At 32.5% G+C, this 22,337-nt stretch overlaps 2 protein-coding genes across 2 annotated transcripts; one reads left to right on the forward strand and one right to left on the reverse strand.

The window, feature by feature from the left end:
- The first annotated feature begins 1,070 nt into the window (after positions 1-1,070).
- GMF (Glia maturation factor) lies at positions 1,071-8,371 on the forward strand. The gene is made up of 4 exons (XM_068765953.1): positions 1,071-1,243; positions 5,236-5,345; positions 7,015-7,102; positions 7,617-8,371. Exons 1-4 carry the CDS (start codon positions 1,136-1,138, stop codon positions 7,734-7,736), a joined length of 426 nt encoding a protein of 141 aa, XP_068622054.1. The 5' UTR covers positions 1,071-1,135; the 3' UTR covers positions 7,737-8,371.
- Positions 8,372-11,516: 3,145 nt separating this feature from the next.
- Positions 11,517-18,246, reverse strand: LOC137922952 (uncharacterized). The gene is made up of 5 exons (XM_068766066.1): positions 18,158-18,246; positions 15,995-16,092; positions 14,734-14,909; positions 12,785-12,951; positions 11,517-11,781 (listed from the first exon to the last, which is right to left on the reverse strand). The coding sequence occupies exons 1-5, from the start codon at positions 18,244-18,246 to the stop codon at positions 11,517-11,519; spliced, it is 795 nt and encodes a 264-aa protein (XP_068622167.1).
- Between the last annotated feature and the right edge of the window lie 4,091 nt (positions 18,247-22,337).

Raw genomic sequence — 22,337 nt, forward strand, 5'->3', positions numbered from 1 at the left:
AGGAGTCCTTCAGATATTTCTCGAAGCATAGCATATGCAGTGTACACTTCCTGGTATTTTTTGAAAGCTGGGCTGGGTTATTTTCTGCATTTTTGAGATTTCTGTGTCTTGATAGGTACTCCGGCGTTCGATCATGCTGTGCGTTCGTCTACTTACTGTACTGTGGTGAGGGGGCAGTGAATCACCTCGACGTGAAGAGTGCGGCAACGACATATTTTTTTTAATTACATGTCGTATATTATTTCATCATGTACAATGTCCTGTATGTTCGGTGAAACTATTGATTATAATGTAGACATAAGAGTTTAATAAACTTTAATAATTTTACTAATTATGAAGTTATATTCTGAATCTGAACACTGTGTAATTATTTTATATTAAACTTCGTTTTATTTCAGTAACAAAGTGAAATCTTTCCAAACATTTTTTTTTTCTTCAAAAATGTCTTGCTTATATTAGTTTTTATTGAATTAAATTAAAATGAGGATTATTCTTGTAAAATATTCATTAGTATAAAATTATTTTTTTATGACATGGTTTATTTCTATAATTATTTGGTATTTTAATTAGCGGCTTATACAATTCAAGTTGATAAAAATTGAAGTTTCTAGTAAACTACTACAAACTAATTACATGTATTAAAGTAAGAATTATGATTAACAAAACTGCTTACATCAGCAAAGAAATTTGCAGATAATTGGACAATAAATAATTTCAAATTTTTGTAAAAACCATTAGATTATATATGTAACGGAAACATTAATATAAATAATAATATGTTTACTAATACTATGTTTAAATATATTATTCCATGAAGCGACTACAGATAAAAGATAATTTTAATGCAAAATTTTACTAAATATTGAAATAAAATGACTTAGACCTCTAATTTTGTAAGATGTAAAAAAAAATCTTATATTAAGCTATTATATAGGTTATACTTAATATAAATCTAACATGATTAATTTTACATGATTTTAGCATGATCTAATATCTATTAGATCATGCTAACGTCAGTAAAAATTAAATGTTGTCAAAAGTTATTCCTAACTGTCAATTGAATTGGCTGTCAGTTTTGCTGATGTATCAATAGATTGATACAGTTTGTTTGATAAAGTACGAATTTATTTTAATAATGTCGGGGCAAAACGTCAACGTGTGTGATATTGGTGAAGATGTAAAAAATGTGTTGAAAAAGTTTCGTTTTCAAAAGCACAGTTCCAACTCGGCTTTAATATTAAAGGTGAACAAAAATTAGTTGAGTAGTAAACAAAAGAGGGCGAGGTGACTCAAAGCTCCCATTAGTTTCAATTTTATTTCTTTATTTTCAATTAATTTCATGGTGTTAAGAGTAGTTAATAATATAACGTTGTGTTGACACATTACGTAGCAAGTTTTTACTTATTTTTTACTCTTAATGAATTTGGATTTATATAACCAAAATTCATTATTTATTTTTTGTATCTTAAAGTTAATTTCATGTCAGTCGATAGACGCCCTCTGCGAGACATAGGACCTTCCCATTACATCGCCACCATAACCTGTTTTACGCTGCCTGTCAAAGAAAGATAATATTAAAATTATTAATCATTACATACTATAAATGGATATATTTTTAAAATTCTTTGGATAAAGGTTACATGTTTTTTGTCTTTGTATATATTTTTTAATGTTTATTTAATCAAACTACTGATGTGCCCTAATTTTCTAACAACTAAAAGTAAGCAACTTGAGTTTGTAGTAAATTACCTAAATTTCCTGTAAGTGATTACATCCTTCAGTTCAGCTGAATCAATCCCAAAATTAATAATACAGTGAACACAAACAACAAAATTTAAATATAACAATGAAGTGCAAGAAAGACTTATAAAAAAATAATTGCTTAACTGTAAATTTGAATAAAATTTGGTTACTATTTAACCAGGATATTTCTAATATTGCTAAAAATGCCAGTAAGATTTGTTTTTTTCTTTTAACCATATTAAGTATTTTGTAAATATAAAAGAAATAGCTATTGGTAAATAAACATATTTTTTCAATTTGTTGACTGTTTTTATAAATATTGATTTGTTGAGTTCAAAGTGTCAAAAAGCTTTTAAATGTGCCCATATATAATGATAATATATCAATATTTAAAATTATTAATCATAATCTTACCTTTGTTTTATTTATCAAGCTATTGATCAATAAAATTAATCAGCCAGTTTTAAAATAGATGGTGTAAGTTTGAACAGGTCAAACTACATTTTCTGATTAAATTAAAGTAATAAGTAAATCAATTTAAACTTAGAGTGTTATAATGATTAATGGGGCTATATTTTTTATTGATACAGGACATATTATTATGTGAAAATTTTGAGCATATATTGATTACCATTGATAGTTATACTTTAAAAGTTTTAATATTTTTAAGTACATATATGTAGTAGTCCTATCTAAAAATCAATAGTTCAATGAATAAAAAATAATCAAATGATAAAGTAGTAAGAAAAAGCTTCTGCAAAATTTGGATTACTACAAATTTAAATTAATTATTATTTACTATCTTTAGTAGTAGACCTTGTTTAACCTTTAACTGTGGACGTGCGGTCTCACAGACCGCTTGCAGCTTGTAATTTTGGTATTTACCCCTTTCCCTTTGCTCCCCGCATTTAATGCTCTCAGTAGCTTTAGTTTTAGCGCCGAAACGTATATTGAGATGATAGGTTGTGTCGGCGGACACAAATTAGCACACAGACACAAATAACTCATATTTTACTTTATACTTTAACCTCGGTCAATTGGACCGCACATCCACGTTTCCTGCGTAAATAATATAAACAGTGATTTCGTTTAATTTGATTGTTTTATGTTATTTTTATTCAAAATGTCAATGAACATTGAACGAGAAGATGGCCTATGCTCTTTTTATATCGCATTCTTGACTTGTGCGGTATAAATGCTCATGTACTACACAATGAGCATCAGAGCAAAAAAATAAAAAGAGGAGTATTCCTAAAAAAAATTAGCACGATCCTTAGTGATGATCTTCCGCATATGCAAAGACGAGTAATAAAACCAAATATACCAAACGAATTGAAAATGTCAATGAAGCGAGTTTTAGGGGCAGATATGCTTCTAGATGAAACCCCTAGCCAGGAGAGTGATTCATTAAAACAAAAAACTTGTCGTCTTTGTCCAACAAAACTAAAGAGAAAGTTCAATTACACTTGTATAAGTTGTAGGCAGGTCTGCTATGCTTACAGTGTTCCAAACCCTTGTGCAAGGACTGCCAATAATTTTAAACAATTGGACCAATGTCAAAAATTTGGTATTTTAATTTGACAAGACTTTTATTCGTTTTCATATTAGGTTAAACATTAGATTTTTAGTTTTGATTGTTATTTTTTCTAAAAAGTTTAATTCATTCGAGTTTTTCGTCCTACAATTGATCTCTAGTAAATGTGTGCCAAAAAGTGCCTTTAATTGTTGTTATGTTTATTTTATTTACAAATAAAAAAAGATTGATTAAAAGCCTCGAAATTATTTAATTGCAATATACCTAAAAACAATAAATACTAAAGTGTACAAATAAAATTAATATTTACGTAATATTTGGACTTCAGAACATAGCCGTCCGAGAGACCGCGCGTCCATGGTAGTGTGACAAAAAAATGACGTCCATAGTTAAAGGTTAATAGTACACTTATTAATCTTTGTCATTCCAACAGAAAAACAAATAAATGTAACATATTGTATTGTAGTATAATGTATGTCTTTATACAGGTGATTGGAAATGAGTGTAAAAGCTGCAAAGCTTTTTGTTGACAAATGAGCTACACTTTTACCCTTTTAAAGCATTTTTACTTACAACTAATCACCCTGTAGATATAGAAAAAAAATTAAAAAAAATACTTTTTGACACAATTGAATCTAGTCTTTTGACTATGACAATGACTCTGTTACTAAATGAAGCTATTTGAGCAGTGTTTGGCTTTGGTAAGTAGAGACATAAAGGATGTTATGAATATTTATATTAGTTTCAACTAAACAAATCTGACTATTTATTAAACCTAACTTTAACTTCACACAATAAATATTATATTGGTTTATGATCATAAATTGGAAAGTGTTTGTGTATGTATAATAGAAAAGAAAATAAGTGCAAATATATGTAAAAGCTTTCCATTCATCCTTTTTTTAAAGCATTTACACCTACAACCAATCATGCTTCATGTCTAAAATAAAATATTAAAATAAAACTTTAATCAATTTGGTCTAACTCTTTAACATAAAGGGCAATTAGCCCATCCATTATCATATAACAATATGTATAAAGAGATAATTAATGGTTTGAAATGTATGACTCACATATACACTGATATTTTTAGACACTTTGTTACTTATAAAATATGATACAATCAAAGTTGACTCTATGTTATAACTAGATATGGAAAATTTGGATGCATGTTTGCCTAAAGGTATAGTGCTTGTTTATTATAGAAAGTACTTGTTTCATGAAAATCTTGATTACTAAGGGGGAATTAGACATTTAACCACATCTACTTCTGCTAGTGTGACCTCAAACTACATTATGTTTGCAGTACAGATAGCAGTATCTATTAGTGACTCAATAAGCCAAAATAAGCTAAAATAAGACAAAATATATTTAGGTAAAAATGATAAATATATCATTTCAGTTGTAAGACGTCCATCATTGGACATAAGCGCCTCCCAGTAATTTCCAATAGGGCCAATTGGAAGTGGTCTGAATCCTGTACCTTCTGACAACTTTAACAAGGATGTCTGTCCAGCTTGTGGCTGAAAGTCTTTCACTGCGCTTCTCGGACTTTGTCACCACTCCAGCACCATAGGCCCTGTTAGCAATCTGTAGGCAGTGTGGCCTGTTTACTACCACATCAACTACCCAATTCGCTGGGCTATATTAATATTTTTAAATTATTCACAAATTATTTAAGAAGGGTAATAAACATCGCTTCTTGGTCATTATCCTTCATTGTTTTAGGTAGAACCTTTCCCGGAAAATCATCGATGGGTTTCCTCCACAGGTCTCTGTCCTGCTTTTCTGAGTGGTTTTGTTATTGAAAAGATGATAACCATTTTGGTCTCTTTCCCTCTACTTTTCCTATGAAAATCAGCTTATACTCTTTGGATGTCTGGTTATTGAGAATCCCATACATGTGTTTATAAATTTCATTAATGTCAGTTTCAAATTTAATTTATATCATTCATCAGGTAAACAGAGAGAAGCAGGCACTCGAGGTGGACGAGGAATTTGAAAATGTGGAGTTGGAAGAGTTACAGGATATACTACCTTGTCACCAACCCCGATTTATCATTTACAGGTGAGTTCATTGAATTTAACATTGTAGTCTTCTTACTTTTTAATTCAGGAATAAAACTTCACGATTGTTTATATTACGGTATTTCTTTTATATTGAGATATACTTTTTATTTTTGATTTGATTTTATATAAATGATAATAGATATGCATGCTGAGCTGGACAGACTTGACCAAGTGCTTTGCAACTCTTTCTTTCTGCACAACCATTAAAAAGTCATTACTAGGACATTTCTTGTCGGTATCTGATGTTCGGTACTTATTTTAGGCATAGTTGTTTGGGTGATCATCCTGCTAACATCTTGAAAATGATAGTAATACTTTAATGCTCCATTATTTTCTAGAACGTCATAATTTTACAAACACTTAACAATAAACTCAGCGCAAAACGAAATAGAAGCAAGACTAAGCAATCACTCAAACCTACTGCAGGTTGAAGAGAAAACTAGTTTTCGCCATCAAAAGCTCCAACTGAATATAAAGATATTCCTAGTGGAGAATCTGCTTTTACCGCTCCGTATCTGCCAACGTATCTGTTAAAAAAATAAAATTCCTAATTTAAAATATAAAAATATATACAACCATTAAACATTGGCAGCCTAATTGTCTATTGTAACTTGTAGTTGTAAGTTGTTGTTTCGAGGCCAGTTTAGTGTACCTTATGTACATTATGTAACACCACCAATGTCCATAAATATTGAAAGAAAAATTAATAAGCAATCGACAATGGCGCTAATTAAATTTTTGTCTTGGATATTTGAGTCAATACTTGTCTTGTATTGTCTCAGCGCGCTGGTTTCCGCAACCAAGCGGAAATGCGCTCATTTTGCGTCGTGGTTGGTCTTATTCAAGTCAACCCAACTCTTTGAAATCCCAGCAGGTGCTTGATGTTGCCGACTATCTCGAAGAGGCACCTCGGCGATCCGAGATAGGTAGCCCTGCATGGCGCTACTCCCGTAAACCGAAGTAGTACGTGAGCAGCAATCTCTCTCTCTCTCTTCACAAAGGACTGTCCATAACCATGACCATGACCGGTCAGGGTCCCGCCGTGACAGCCGGAGCAGGGCGTTAATGAGCCGGAAACTTATGTAGGCATTGCCTCTTTTGCTTTTCGGCACTCCTCATGGCACTTCGATTGCTCGCTTTGTTGACTCCTAGTACGCTCCGCTACTAGAGATATGGACTGATTACCCATTGGTAGTGGGATGAGGGGATTCGGGCCGTAAACAACCATGCTGAAGCCCCTCTGGGTCAGCTCATCTGCAGCACCGTTTCTTATATAGCCGCTATGATATTTTATCCACGTAGTGTAACAAGTTTGTTACTACTTACCTCCATCAGACGTCTGTGACACTCATATAGTAAACCCAAAGTTCAGTGTGACTCTTATGGGTTATTAACACCGTTCTACTGAGGTTGTCGGAGATAATTCGAATGGAAGAACCTTTTTCTCTCCTAGTATTCACGGTGGCAGCCGCATTTATGATACCCACGCATTAAGCATGAAACACTGTGGTGTTATCCACTGGCGTTGCAATGCTGATGTTCAAGTCTTCTGAGAACGTCACAGAACCAGAACCTTCGGCAGTTTTGAAAGAGTAGATACTTGTAAAGTAATTAAATTGTAGTTAATGATTTAATTATAGTACAATTTTTTTTTAAATGTTTTACAGTTACAAGATGGAGCACAACGATGGGCGTACGTCATTTCCGATGTGTTTCATATTCTACACGCCTCGAGATGCACATATGGAGCTTCAGGTATGTTGTAGAAACGTATTCTACATCATCATTATCAATATATTATATATGCCTGTAGACCGCCCATTGCAAGGCGTAGGCCTCTGCCAAATATTACCTGCCTGCCCTCATCCAGCGACTTCTCGCTTCGGTTGATGCTCCACGTAGTGACCACATTAAATGGCGCTAATGAACAGGACCTCAGTTTGAGTATAATGCGCTGATAACACCCGTTTAGAATTTCTACCCAGTGGCTCCCGAGATGGCCAACTTACTAAGATTACTATCAGTGGCGGAAAAAACTAGCTACGCTTCGATCACGTATGATCAAGGGTTGACATCGTGACCGATGAAATCGGTTGTTTATCAAGTAGCGACAATGACGGTGTGTAATGGGCGTTGCTTGTTTTATTGTAGTCGCATCATGCGCAAAATCAAATAAGTGTCTACGTCTCAAGACGGTGTAGTTTGAATGTGTAGTGAACCAGTGAATTTAGAAAATTCATTTTGTTTATTAACGTTGGTTCCATTTTAGGTGATGTATGCAGGCACTCAAAGAGCTCTGGCGGCTGCGGTCGGTGCTCCGCGGCTCCTGGAGGTGCGGGAGATAGACGAGCTCACTTCCGACTGGCTTAACGAAAAGCTAAGCAAATAGACACCTCAACAAGTCATAGCTGGATCAAGGCGCCGAGCAAAGCAAAATTTGGCCCCCTTCATACAAAATTATACAAATTTACTGCACAAAAAAAATAGTTTAAAAATGCTAAAGTTCAGAGTAACACAATAAAGAACTGCGTAAAAAAATTGATAAAAAAATAATACAACATATGGTATATACGAGTGCAATTGCAAAGTATGCTATGCTATATCCATTGCATAAACGTGATATGAAAGATTTTTATATTTGTCAAAGAATAACATAAAAATGTTTTATCTTTATTTCGGCGCCCCGGACACGCGTCCGGTTTGCCAGCTCGTTTATTCGGCATTGCATCCAGTGTTTTGGCCAGTTTTTCGCTAAGAGTATACCAAACGGAAGCTTGTTTCGTAACTGCGTCATACCTATTGGGTAAAGTGTGATCTGATCTTTTACCAATTATTGTCACCTATTTTTATATGTGTTAGTTACATTCACAATAGAAATTTTATTATTGATGACCTTAATTTAATAACAAACGTTAATTTTATATTTATGACATAATTATAGTAAAACATTTATGGATTTAAAATTTATTTACCAATCAAATCATAATATTTACTTTTATTTATACATGTCTGTAGTTATAAAGAAATTTAAGTCATATTTCTGTCCATAGATAATTTGTGTACAGTTTGAATATTAGCATATCATTCAGTTTATTTTAAAAGACATTTTTATAGATCCAAAAAATTTTAAAATATTGCCACAGATAATAAATACAAATTATTTAAAATTACGTTCCATTACTCTGTAATTTTTATGAATTTAAATATATAGTTTTATTTCTGACCTATTTATAAAGCTTGCCAGTGACACAAAGTGTGTCATTTTTTATACTCTTTTTGTATAACTAATTATATAGTGTAAAAGGTAGTGACATTAATATAGGAATATATTATTATTTACATATTCGACGTTTTTGTAAGGAAAGATGCTATAAGCTGTGTACTCGTAAAAATATTGAAAAATGAATTAAAATTTGTGGTTTTTTTACCGAACTCTGCTGCCCAAGCGGCATTTGCAAATTCCGCAAGTTTAAGGTGGCATGGCACAGAGGGCGTTACTTGTGTAATATCCAAGTAGAATACATTCGTAACCAATCAGTTTTAAGTATATTTACAGGGCAGACATTGTGTTACAATAAAACTTTCTTGTAAACCGATTGAAGCCAGGAATTAAGATATAACATTTAATAATTAAAAGCGTTTCAACGGAATCTAGTGATTTTCTAAAGCGCAAAAACAAGTCTTTTGACCATGTCATTCCAATCTATACAACAATTTTAAAAACCGTAGATTTATTAATTATTATATACAAAAACTTTGTACTTTTAATAAAGAAAGACAAACGCGTCTTTTTATAAAAATTGTATTATATAAGAAGTATTATTCTGAATAAATATTTTTACGATTGGTTGCAATTAAGTTTGCACTTTTTATTTTAACGATTCATAATATTATTTTCCAAAAATAATTATAGAAAATTAAAATATATGATATTTAAAAAAAATGTTTATCAAACTTTTTTCCTAACGGTACAGATTGTTCAAACCGTATGACGTCACTCAAATGGCGGGCGAACGTTTAACAAAATTTTTAATGATAATAATACCTCAGATTTTTGCTTACGTTGACCTGCCAAAATAAAAACCGTCGTATTGTGTTAGTTTCAGTAATAAAATAATAATAGTGGATATTATTAATTATAATAAAATTAATAGATTTTATTTATCTCGAACATTCCAAAGACTATATTGCCTTTTTATTAAACAAAGCAGTTTTTGCTTCAGTTTTTTAATACTCATTTATAACGCTTGCCATGTTAATGTAAGACAATAACTCGATTTTTATTCTCAAAAAATTTGAATATTTGCCAAGTATATTCATGTATAAGTGGGTGAAAAATAATTGTGACTTTACAGTTTGCAGGTAAATAATCAGTTTATCCTTATAATGTAGCATCAGACGAAAATGCTTCAAGTTTCAATTTTGTATTGCATAATTGCAATGAGAATAATGTAAAACCTTTTTGACAAAATGCAAATGTTCTAGTAAGAATTTATATTATATATAATGTGTAAGTTTAGATTTTTACTTTATGTATTATTTTTAACACATTTTTATTAAACGAGATTACCAATTTTTATTGTATTTCCATTACATTAATCATTTTATATTTTCGATTATCTTAATCCTTTGAAAATTGTTCAATATTTTTAATTTATTATAATTTTCTTGAAATACACGCAGAGACACTCTCAGTATAAAATGTAGAACTAGTCGCTAAAGGAAATAACAATGACAATTTTTTATATACACACTGAAAACAATCGCCACAATGGCTTATATTAAAGCACATTTTTAATTTGCAGTTACAGGATGTATTTTAAATCTGAAATATATAAGTTAAATATACATTGCAGTTTATTCAATATATGCTTATTTACATTGACAGATTTTGTATTATGGCTGCAATCATTTTGATTAGCTCTGCATAGACTTTCTTTAATTTTGTTACACAAAAATATGATCCAGTGATTTTCATTTGAAATGTCGTGAGGAAATATGGTTTGCAATAAATTCATTGTTTCGGTGATTTTGATATGTGGCTCCGTACTGTTGAAATGTCTTTAAAGAATTTTGATCCACTGATTAGTAAATTTCAAGAAAAAGAAATCTATGACAAAATTTATAAATTGTTAGAAAAACAAATATCGGCTGTCACTTTAAAAAATCTCTGTTTTAAAAATATGAATTGAATGAAAGAATATTGACCAGTATTTATTTTTTCTTATACCTGTTTTGGCGCCCTTTTACACATTTGACTATATATTTAATCTATAACTTTATTGTTACGATGATATTTAATTAAAAATGTATTGGTTTGATGAAATAAATTATTAATACAAACTGTGCTATTTATTTTGTGTCCCTAAACCGTATCCGAAATACATTTTTTGTTTTTACGTGTTTGTAGACCTCAGTATCAACTTTATTACAGTTGTTTTGTAGTGTCAGTAGATGGCGCTATGCTACATAAATGGTTTACGATTAGGAAGGTTCTATATTTAAAATGAAACTGTTTACTGTTAACAGAAAAACATAGCTATTTAATTTGTGGGAGCAGAATATCATAAAGAATAGCATCGAATGGCATGGCGTTCGTTGAGTTACCCTATAGTAGCAGCGTTTGTTCAAGCGTTACGCCAGTATAGTTCCTTTATGCTCCAAGTGCTAATGTGTCTGTGTTTGTCTGTTGTTGTCTGTTGTACCTCGTCGGTGGTTACTGGTTAACTGTTGTATGATAATGTATAGCGGTGTGTGTCAGTTACGATGGCAATCAAGAATTCTTCATGATTCCTAATGCTTTCATTAAAAAGTATTTGTTAACAGCAATCAATCTAACCGCGGCTCGGTACTAGAGTTGTAATGCTAAATGTAAAAAAATAAATACTATCTAATTGCCATTTGATCATTTTTTTCCGAGATTATAGCTGGTTGGTTATAATTAATCATTCTGTAGATATGCATATATTACAGCTGTCAAACACTGAACCGAATGCTTTACTTTTATTCGGCTTAAAGGGAACATATTGGTATTGCCATATTGAAAGAATCGTTTACCGTGTCACGTACGGCGGGTATTTTATGATGTAAAATTTAAGAGTAAAGATAATTGATCACAGCACTTTAATTAAATTAAAAAATGTATAAATATTTTCAATGACAAAAACATTTATTTACTTTTATCTATTAAATTGAAGCTAATTGAAGTAGCATTTAAAAATGAAGAATTCATGTTATTCGCTTCGATGCGTTTGCCCATGAGAATAGCGTTGGGACAGTCACATTTGGTCAGGTCGATTTCCTGTTCTAGCATGGCCTCATAGGGCAGCACAGCAAGTTTCTCGTAGCCGCATTTCGCTGCCAGCACCTGGGAACTCTTCGCTGTGAATACCGTTGCGACCGCCTCTATGCCGCAGGCCTTGCATATTGCCTCACTGGGAAAATAATTTTAAATTTTATTGAATTGTCTAGGTATTTACATAATTGTGTTATATAGAGTTAAAAAATAGCGTTGTAAAATATACAATTAAAGCTTTAGTAAATAAATATGTAAATAAAATTCTAAATGTAAATGTAATATTGTAAAAGGTGTGGCGAAGGATGGGGGGTGATGCAAGAATGATACTTACGTAGTCTAGAGTAAGAGATAACGCAAAGAATGTAAGAAAAAAAAGGGCTGAAAACAAGAAAGACATGTAATAAGATATCGACAGATAACAAAATAAAAATACGAAAAAATATTAAAAAACAGAAAGTTTCTTTCCAACATATGATAGGGGAACATGAGAAAGAAATACTTGCTTGTGGAATATATATGGTAAGGATCACTTCGAAATAAGTAGCTAATCCCATTCCTTTTACGCCGCAATTTCGATCGTGTATTAATGGCACTTTTCTAGGAGGTCAACGTCTTCTGCTTTTTGCAAAATACTCGAAGGGTTTTGTGTAGGCATTCATTAATGAAGACTAGGATCCAATGCGATAGTTTTTTTACATTTCATAGTAGTAATTTATTCTTTTTTAACTAATAAATGTTATTATTAATCAACAATAACAAGTAAAGAGTAAAAAAATAGCCCACAGAGTGGCCAGCCGACTTTATTGGGTTCATCGGTAAATGATGGCCTGCTACTATTGGAAATATATGGGAAGCCTATATCTAGCAGTCGAGGTCCTGTAGTTAAATGATGATGATTATATTTCCAATAATATCTACTCTCTGACCAAGTCACCGGTCAAGAGAGAGACAAACAAGAGAGAGAGAGAGAGAGAGAGATAATTAAAGGGGGGCAAAACATCTTACATAATTACTTTACTGAATGTTATTCGGTCCCTTAACATGCCTACTGATTTTTATTTTTAAATTGTACGTTATCCATGCTTAGCTTCACCGTTACGTAATAAAGTCATTTGTGAAGAACGTGTTAATTTACACACCGCACTTCTATGATCCTCGCACCGATGTTCTGACCGCGATGCTCTGGTACCACGGTGAGCCCGCTGGATGTCATGTATCTGTCCACTCCGTAATATTCGAAAAGGTTCACCTGATTCTCAGCAGTCACGAGCGTCGTCAAGAGCTTCTTCCAATTCTCTCCTGAAACCTTCGGCAAATGAAGAATTATCATTAACGCCATCTCACTCGATTGACGTTCACTAAAAAGCATCCAGCGACCTACAGTGACTTTGACTAGCTAATACGGAACCTACTAAACGCATCATGACGGTGAATAAAATTTGACTCGGTTCCAAGAAGGTTTTTGTGTCTAAGAATCACATTCAGCCTTTATTTATCCACCCTTTCCCATTTAGATATGATATTTTGTATAAACCTGAGTAATTCAATCCACAAAAGCCTCTCTGTAAGCATATGCGTAGTGCTGGTGAAACCGTTTGTTCTGTGCCTTAGGTATGCGGCGACGCCTATGTTCTATTTGCCTCGGTCTCCACCTCGCCGCACTTCTATAAGACGCGGTACAGAGATTTTGGTAGCACTATACTAAGACGGTTATTTCTACTACCAAATTGAATCGCATAAGTGTTTTTTGCTCCCAAATATGCATTGCTAACATTATTGGAAAAACACGAACAAAGGTTACTAAAAATAAAAGGTTATTGGTAGCCTATGCATGTAAACAAAGAGGCTGTTCATAAAATGCGTCATTTGACGTTTAAATTTACAAAACCTCTCCCCAGCTCTGGTAACTTTACGTAACGCTTTCTGTGAACATTCTCTCAAATATTACGCCACAAAAGCTAGACTTAACCTAAAAAAAAATATTTTTAATAATAGCTAAGTATATTTAAACAAATTTATAATTTTTTTTAAATTATTGTAATGTCACAGGAATTTCTCAAATATTCTAAGATATCTCTCTATATTCGATATTGAAACATCTTAATGGTGATTGTCACATTTTTTTAGACCTCCATGTCACTGTCACTTTTTTCAAACTACAAAACGACAGAGCGGACGTAATTTATAAACGACCCCAGAGCTTTCTTTCGCTGCTGCCCAAGAGGCATTTATATTGGATTACAAGATGTAGAGCAGTATTTGTATAAATAAAATCTTCATTTTTGTACATAACAGCACACCTATAAAAACGCCAATCAAAGAGGTCGATTGTTTATTTTTTTGAAGCTTATTTATAAATCGCAAGTACTCTTAAATAACGCAGATGTATTGTGTACATGTTACAAGTTATTAAAGATTATATTATTATGTTTATAAGGTGCTTTCCAAAAATTATTATCGATGCTGTGATTTGCTTGGTCACTGTTAGAATTTATTTAAATTATTATTGACTTGCGTAAGTTATGAAAAGTATGCTAGAAGTGCTCTATTTGATATAATCTAGAATGAAATTCAGATTCTCTATGATCGCATTCTTCGACTTCCGAAGTTCCAAGCTCAAACTTGTAAGGATTTTTTGTGGTCATTTTTACAGTACCCAAAATTTTTATTTTTCTTAAAGTGCCAACTTTTAACGAAGGTAGGCGACCGTTGGGACAATATTCCTTGATTCTTGATTGAGGCGGCTCTAAAGATAGAAATAATGTAATGATAATATTATTAGAAAAGCTGTTTTGAAAATATTCTTTACAACATATTAAAATTAATTATAATCTAATATCTGTCGCTGCAGACTTTATACTGCCAGATGTTATTGGTCTGCTGCATTCTAATAAAAAATGACATAATGTTACTATTAAAATGATCGCTTTATACATTGTGATTGGAAGTGGATTTCGAATTTAAAAAGCTCTTTGCTAACTAGTGAACTATGTATTGGTGAATGTCTACCTTGTTAGTCTCTATGAAACTTTTCTGGTAAGTGATTTCATATGTATACTAAACGTAATAACATGATAATAAAGCTAACTTTCTCGAGATCTTCTTCTTCATCCTCTATACTCTTGACGATGAGGACGTTGAAGCCGACAAGGTCTTTAGGCGATCCGTCTTCTTCCGTATAGCAGGCTACACATATGCCCTGGTCCGCGAACCTCTCCCAATTGGATCTGATAGTTGCCAACGATTCAATGTCTGCGTTAATATCTGTAAACATATACAAGTTTTAAATAAGAGGTAATTCCGAATGATGGTGTTATAGATGTACGACTTACCACTCATAATAATTTTTGATGATGGTTTATAGGTTATAAAATGTAATGGTTGCGATTATTTGCTATTTTGGGTGATTAATTACAAGTGTAAAAGTTTTAAAGGTATGAATGTATCGCAAATTTATCAGGAAAAATTTTAAAGTTTTCACGCCTATTTCCTCTGTACAAAGTCGTCATTTTAAAATATGCTACGTTAATTTATTTCTTCCATTGAATTGCAGATCAATAACTTCTGGCAGTACAAAGTCTGCACGGATAGAGTAATTAATAATTTATTTTATTAAGTCGAATTTTCGACTTTGACGTTGTTGCCCATGTAATTAATGTACTAAGTGTGAATTAATTAAGTTTGTATCCTGGAAATCGACCCAGAGACCTACGATCGCAACACTTTGTCCTATACCACTATTCGTAGACGAACTTCGAAGTTACAGCGTTTCGACGTATTATATTTAGATTCTATTAGATGACTTAATAACTTTATTTAGTATTAAAGATTTTTTATCAAAATATAGACTTAGTTTTACATTTTTACGAGTCGACCCAGAAGTTTGATAATATGAGGAATTTACCGAAATGAAAATTATAAAGAAATATAACATCCTTATAATCCCTATAACACCCATATCCCATATACTATGAGAAACCTCGTAGTGAATGATATTTATATTGACCTAAAAACATTAATATTTTATAAGATAAATGAATACCTTAATAACAAAAATTGTTTTATTTACTTTTATTCATTTATGAATATTTTCGAATGTAAGGCAATATTCATGGGATACGCTTTTTGATCACATTTATTATATGAAATTAAAATACTTTCATAAGTTTTTAAACACATACTAAAATTTTATTTGTTCCTACTTTGACTTGTAGAGGAGGAAGAAGCTTACGTGGCTAATCAGTCAAATATAAATAATGAATTTCTACAAAGGCGGTTATTCTGCATTTCCACGTCAATAACCATCGATTAAAAAACGTATTAATACATTGGTTCTGAAAAAAATGTACCCAGAATCTGGCAAAGCGGTTCGTCTCTCAAAAATACCTTCTCCATCATGTCCAAACAACGTTTTCGATCAGTTTCCTCCATATCTCTGATTTGGTACCTGGTAGTCAACAGATTAAAATAAATTTTAATAACAATTAAACTAGTTTTATTGTAAATCTATGAGGTATAACATCGATGACGATGAACTGTTATCATAGTCCTTATAAATTTTAGTACAACATTTGTAAGGTTCTGGCTTCTGAAAAGGTGTACACAGTATGACATAAGTCAGTGGCGTACCTAGGGGGGGAGGGGGGGGGGCGGTGGGTGCGGTCCGCACCGGGCGGCACTTACCTTGGGGCGGCATTTTTTATATTTACTTATAGTTGTAAAAAGCAACATATTCATTTCATATTTATTTTCTTTCTTGAATAATAAATTAAAATTCTGTTCTGTATTGTAATTTTGTTAAGAATTTTTTTAACAATTTCAATCAGTGTCGGTAGTTGCGAAAGAAGCTTCTCAAAATTGAAGTTGATAAAAAATTATCTTCGTTCTACAATGAGTCAATTAAGACCAAAAACTCTTGCAATATTGCCAATAGAACAAGAAATTACAAATAATTTTAATTTTGAGAGCATTATACACGATTTTTCTAGTATGAAAGCTAGAAAGAAGAGTAGATATTTTATAAATATGTTTACGAGTGCATACACATGTGTCTAAAAAAATTTACTCTGTGTACTAATTAATATTGATTAAATAACTTAATAATTTATTTATGTGTATTAATTTATAAAAAAACCACTATTTGATTGACTTATAATAGAAGGGGCGGCAAACTGGAGATCGCCCCGGGCGGCAAACTGGAGATCGCCCCGGGCGGCAAAAGTTCTTGGTACACCACTGACATAAGTACCTAACCCCAATTTTAAATTAGGTTTAAATTGAAATTATTTGTATAACCATTTCGATTTCAAAGATCAATCACAAAGAAAAGGACGTATATAGAAGCGAAAGGAAAATGCGTTTGCTTTGATGTGTTCGTTCACTTGTGCGTAATTTGTGAATTTCTGGTAACTTTTTAACACATCTAAGCTCAAACATAAAAAGAAATCTTTTCTTATCTGCTTGCTTTTTAGTCACTGGATTGCGTGATATTATTTATTTATTATCTATATTATCTATGTATCTTTTATTGCAGCGATCTATCTAAATTAGGTCCTGTTAGCAATTTAGCCTAGATTAACACCAGTATGGGAGAGGCTTATGTCCAGCTGTGAACGTCTTATGGTTGCAATGATGATTATAATGACGGAAAAAACCTAAGAACTTGATGGCCTCTCGATCAAGTGAAATAATGAAAGTAAGCTTCCGAGACTAGATTCCTATAGCCCCTACTTACTGTATAGAAATCAAGGTTAAGTAGTTTCAGCTGCTTACCATCTCAAGTCCAGTAATTCTGAAAAATTCAAAGGGAATTCAGCACTAATCCGAAATAACACTTTAATTGACAGCAAATGAGCAGCATTTGTCCGTTTAGCTTTTCCACCTTATCACCTTGTATAACGCCTTCCGAATTGATTCCCGCTATATTGGAGAAGGTCAGGATCATGGTCGGCTAGAGGCATAGAGCTGGTCAGAAGCCATTCTGAGTGGTTTCAGTTCGCCCTCTTCTAGGGGGAAGAGGTAGGCAGTAAAGCTTAAGAAGGCGCTTTGTCACGTTCTTCGCAATGAAGACTGAGTCGTGGAGGGAGAGATGTTAACATCAAAATGGGATCTTCAAACCTTTTTTATTTGTTCTACCACCTATACTTTGCATGTTTCATTTCCGAGGATGGATGCTTCCAGAGCCCTGGGGGCACATACCCTACACTAATTAATCGTTTTATCGGATTGAAAAACCACCAGGTTCTTATATCGCTGGTGCAAAAGTTCCTCGGGATAATCAGCTGTAAGGGTTAGTCACGTTTACGTTCAAGTATGGCTAAGAAGTCTAATCATGACTTGATCGAGTGCTTTTGTCTTACTAACAACACCGTCGCTTCGGTTAGTAATAGTGCTAAGATGAGTACGTTTCTTTAAGTAAGTATATTTTATTATGTATTTTCAATTTTTTTAATTGCGATAGAAGCATTTTCCATTGTCTTCATTTTTTTAGTTTTAACTGTATTAGTTCTTACATTTTAGCAGGCTGTCCGGAACGCTCGCGTCCACGGAATCTACTCCAGACACGTCCCGTGGGGATGTTGGCGGGGCGTGTCCAAGACATTTCTGTTTTTTAAATTTGTAATTTTTTATTACTAAAGTTGCAACCTCATTGGTGGTTATTTTTACAAAATTAGATATGTATATATATATATATATATATATATATATATACACAAAAATATATTTGTATATATAAATAAATAATGAAACTACATAGCTCTTTTTATAAATTATTTATGTATCATAGTGTAATAATAAAATTGCTCTTACACGTTGACGATTTTTTTTCTGATAATTACATAGACAAAAATTAATTAAAAATATATATTAATCTTGTTTCTGTAGGAATGTGATTTTTTAAAATAGAATGGTTTCGCTTACGCTATTTGTTCAGGTATTTTCTTACAACCTTTATGCCCGTATGAAAATTAAAAGCTTCCTCTATATGCCGATTGCAAAATATAGGCACACAACACACACACACATATATATTTTAGGTATAGTTAATTTGCACACGCCTACATTTAAAAAGTTTTTATGTAAGCAAACTTTATCACATATGTATCTCTGGCTGGAATGAACATTTAAAAAAGCTGCAGATTTATTTTTGAAAATAAAGAAGTTTTTATTTTTTTAATCTATCTTTTGCCGTCACTTTGCCGTGTTTACTTCTGCATGGATATCCATCAAGAATACGTAAATGTCCATAGTAAGGTGTACTTACTCATTAAGATGGTCTCTTGGATGCAAATAAATGTAACCTCACTTTATATTCGCACTGTTTGTTCTGACTAGCCTAGAATATCTTGTGCATGTGTGTACCGGAGAACAACTGCTGCAACTGCAATTGATTTTTAGAAATGCAAGCGATTTTAATTCATATATGCATGTGTATTAGACAATATAATTGAATAATTATTAGAACACCAATGCACTTTTGTAGGTAGAAATGAATAGATAAAAAACGTTCCCATTACACGAAAACTTAATTTTTTTTTGTTAAGAAACATGTGTATTGCTTGTTATATATAATACGTTCCAAGTCCGGATGCGAAAGGAGTAGTGTTTAGCATATTTCTTATTTAAAATACTATTTGATAAATAGGATTAATTTTTGAAAATCTTTTAAATAGTCCCCGAAAATATTTTCTATTTCATTATTGTAATGAATAGTCCTTTATGAGTTTCGTTCGATCGAGATCTTAATCTACAGTAAAGTTTTTATTACTCCGCTGATGCTGATGGTAAGATTGGATGCAAACGTAACGAGGGTTAGGTAGAAATTAAAGTCCAGTATTAAGTTTCAGGCGGCGGAAAATACCCTGTCATCTTAATAGAGGAATTCGTCCGAACTGATATATTTCCCAAAGAAACCTCTCGTGACATAGAAGAGCTATCAATGTAGAATCAGAAATACTTAGAGACGCCACGCTTTCGCACAGTCCTCATTTAAATTCCATATTTTTTTAGAGTGAATAAATATATCCTTAAGAAAATTTAAAATTTAAATCAATAAATCTAAATATCTAGAAATTACAGGCAGTCGAGCTGCCATATAAATACTGCTAACTTGGAGATTTACATTAGGAAGATAATATTTTCAGGAAATAAGTTTAAAGTTATTAAGAAATGAATCAATAATTTTTCCATTACTATAATTTTCTGCATTCAATCACTTAATAGGTTTATGTTTTATAACTCAACAGCTCTTTTCATAATTGATTATATTTATAAAAGCTGTAAAGAGGCGAATGTATTGTCAGCAAAAAGGTTTTAAAGCTTCTACATCTATTTCCAATCACCCTGTTCAAAGTGATAACTATGAAAAATGTTACTTTCCTTTTTATGTAGGAATGCAATAGGCCAATAAGTATTAGCAGTTAAAATTCTGCAAAGACAAATATTAAACAAGAATTAAGTTAAACATGTAGTAATCCGAATATTGAAAAACTTATCTTTACTTTGTTATCATAACGCTATTTATTATTTCTGATTCCATATTGTTTTGCACAGGGTGTACCATACAAAGAAATATAAGACAGATAACAATTCATTCACCCCTTCAAAGCTTTTACTTTACACTTACGACCAATTATTCTGTTTATCTAGACAAAAATAATAAGTTAATATATATATCACTCTGTGTTTGGCACTAATCGGTGTAACATAACTCCTGAAGATGCCCCGTGGAGGGGTGAAACACGTGTTGAGTAATTTGGCGGTGGCGGTTGTGTGATTCGCATTGTTTGCTGCATACGCATTTGTCAGCGGGCTGGCGGGCGGTGCATTTTATTGCATGACTACCGTTGCATGTACGGAAGTAGCCAAATATTGGTCATTTTCTTAATATACACGGCATTGGTATACGATTATCAAAAACTACTTTTAACTAAAGTGTTAAAATTATAATAACAAAATATAAATAAAAATTCTAATATAAATATTATATTTATGGACTTTTTGACGTGTCAAGTTGAACAATGGAAACGTGCACAGGCGAGAAAAGGACACACTGCACATCGCACGCGCAGCTCTCAAGTTATCGAGCTGATTCGTATCAAATGCAACGCACTGCGCGAAGTGCATGTCTGTTAATAGTTTTATCAATTTGCTAATGGATTTCACTATCATATAACTATTCATAGCTCAAAAATGTACTATAAAGTGCAGTTGATATAAACACAGTCGAGCTAACAGCACTAATTCATGCAAAAAAAATTTAACCAAACACTATGGAATCACAATGAAGTAGCCGCAATGAAAAATAAGCCTCTTTTTCAAATTTCAAAAATCCAAAATGGTTTCTTAACTAGCTGTCCATTGGTTCCTCATTATCATCATCGTTTCAAATATTAGAAGTCCACAGCTGGATATAAGACTGTCCCATAAATTTCCACAAGGACCGGTTGGAAGCGGCCTCGTCATAACATGTGATGTCATGTGATGTCATGCCGTGTCATGTCATGTCATGTCATGTCGTATGTAGAAAATAATTAGTAATTAAAAGGTAGTGGACTGATAAAAAATATATTTGTACGTAAAGGGTTGAAGGCCTGGTCTGATTTTGAACTGATGGTGGTGATAGCCAACCGCATGATCTCCCAGGACTGTTCAGGCGGCAGCAAGTCGAGAGCAGGAAGCGCTAGTAGTTCACAGGATGTGTTCGTTCCGGTGCCCGGTGATTAAATTCAACCTCAAGAATTGTAGGTAGGTTTTAATAAAAAACTCGCACCTGTGAATTAATGTCACAGTTATACACATATTATTATACACATATATATACACATATTATTACACATATATATACACATATATTGTTCCGATGACAGTAAACCCCGAGATGGCTTGCGATGAAAGAAGGGAAGTAGCCGAAAGCAGTTGATGTGTTTGTTTACTGTCAGTTCGAAGTTACAAAATTTAAAGCATGTAAAACAGAAATAGAAGTGATAACAAATAAACTAATTGAAAAGTAATTAGGAATACATGATCCATCATGTGGACACAGACAAAATTTTGAGCTCAAACTTATAGCTAAACGCTACTTAATACTAGTGTCTTTCTAATATAATATTTGTTCAACACTTACCCCTTTGGGGTGCGAGACGATATAAAGGTTGTGGCGTGAATTCAAAGTTGCTCCGAGAATGAAAAGAATCAAGACGTGAATTTATAACGTAAATTCGAATGCGTCGATGAGACGAGAGAATTAAAACCGATAGACGCTATTTTACGTTTTACGGCCCTTGCAGCGAACGTCCATCGGCTAAAAAGAAGGAGAAGAAAATATTTTACACTTTAACCGACAAAGATGACATTTAAACAAAAAACGATCTCATACCTTGTATTTTGTTATTTCTTTCACATTCCTCCCAGCGGTATTATTTGACGTCACCCGTGCACCTGTATATTGTTAACCAAGCAACATTACGTGTAATTTATAGAGGAAATAAATATGTCTGAGTAATCACTTTCTTTTAATTTGTTTACAAAACACTTCTTTGAACTGAATATCGCCTTTGAGGTTAGTAATATTTTCATGATTGTTTCATAACACTTAAATTCTGTATTTTAAATTTGTACATTTTATATTTCTTTTGTCTGCCGTTTGTTGATGGCTATTTTCAAATCAGGGCCAGTTTGAAACCCTTGCAG

Source organism: Battus philenor, unplaced genomic scaffold (genome assembly GCF_028537555.1).
Source record: "Battus philenor isolate CCGP_79_NKW_IND1 unplaced genomic scaffold, ilBatPhil1.0.hap1 SCAF_20, whole genome shotgun sequence".
Taxonomy (NCBI): Eukaryota; Metazoa; Arthropoda; class Insecta; order Lepidoptera; family Papilionidae; genus Battus; species Battus philenor.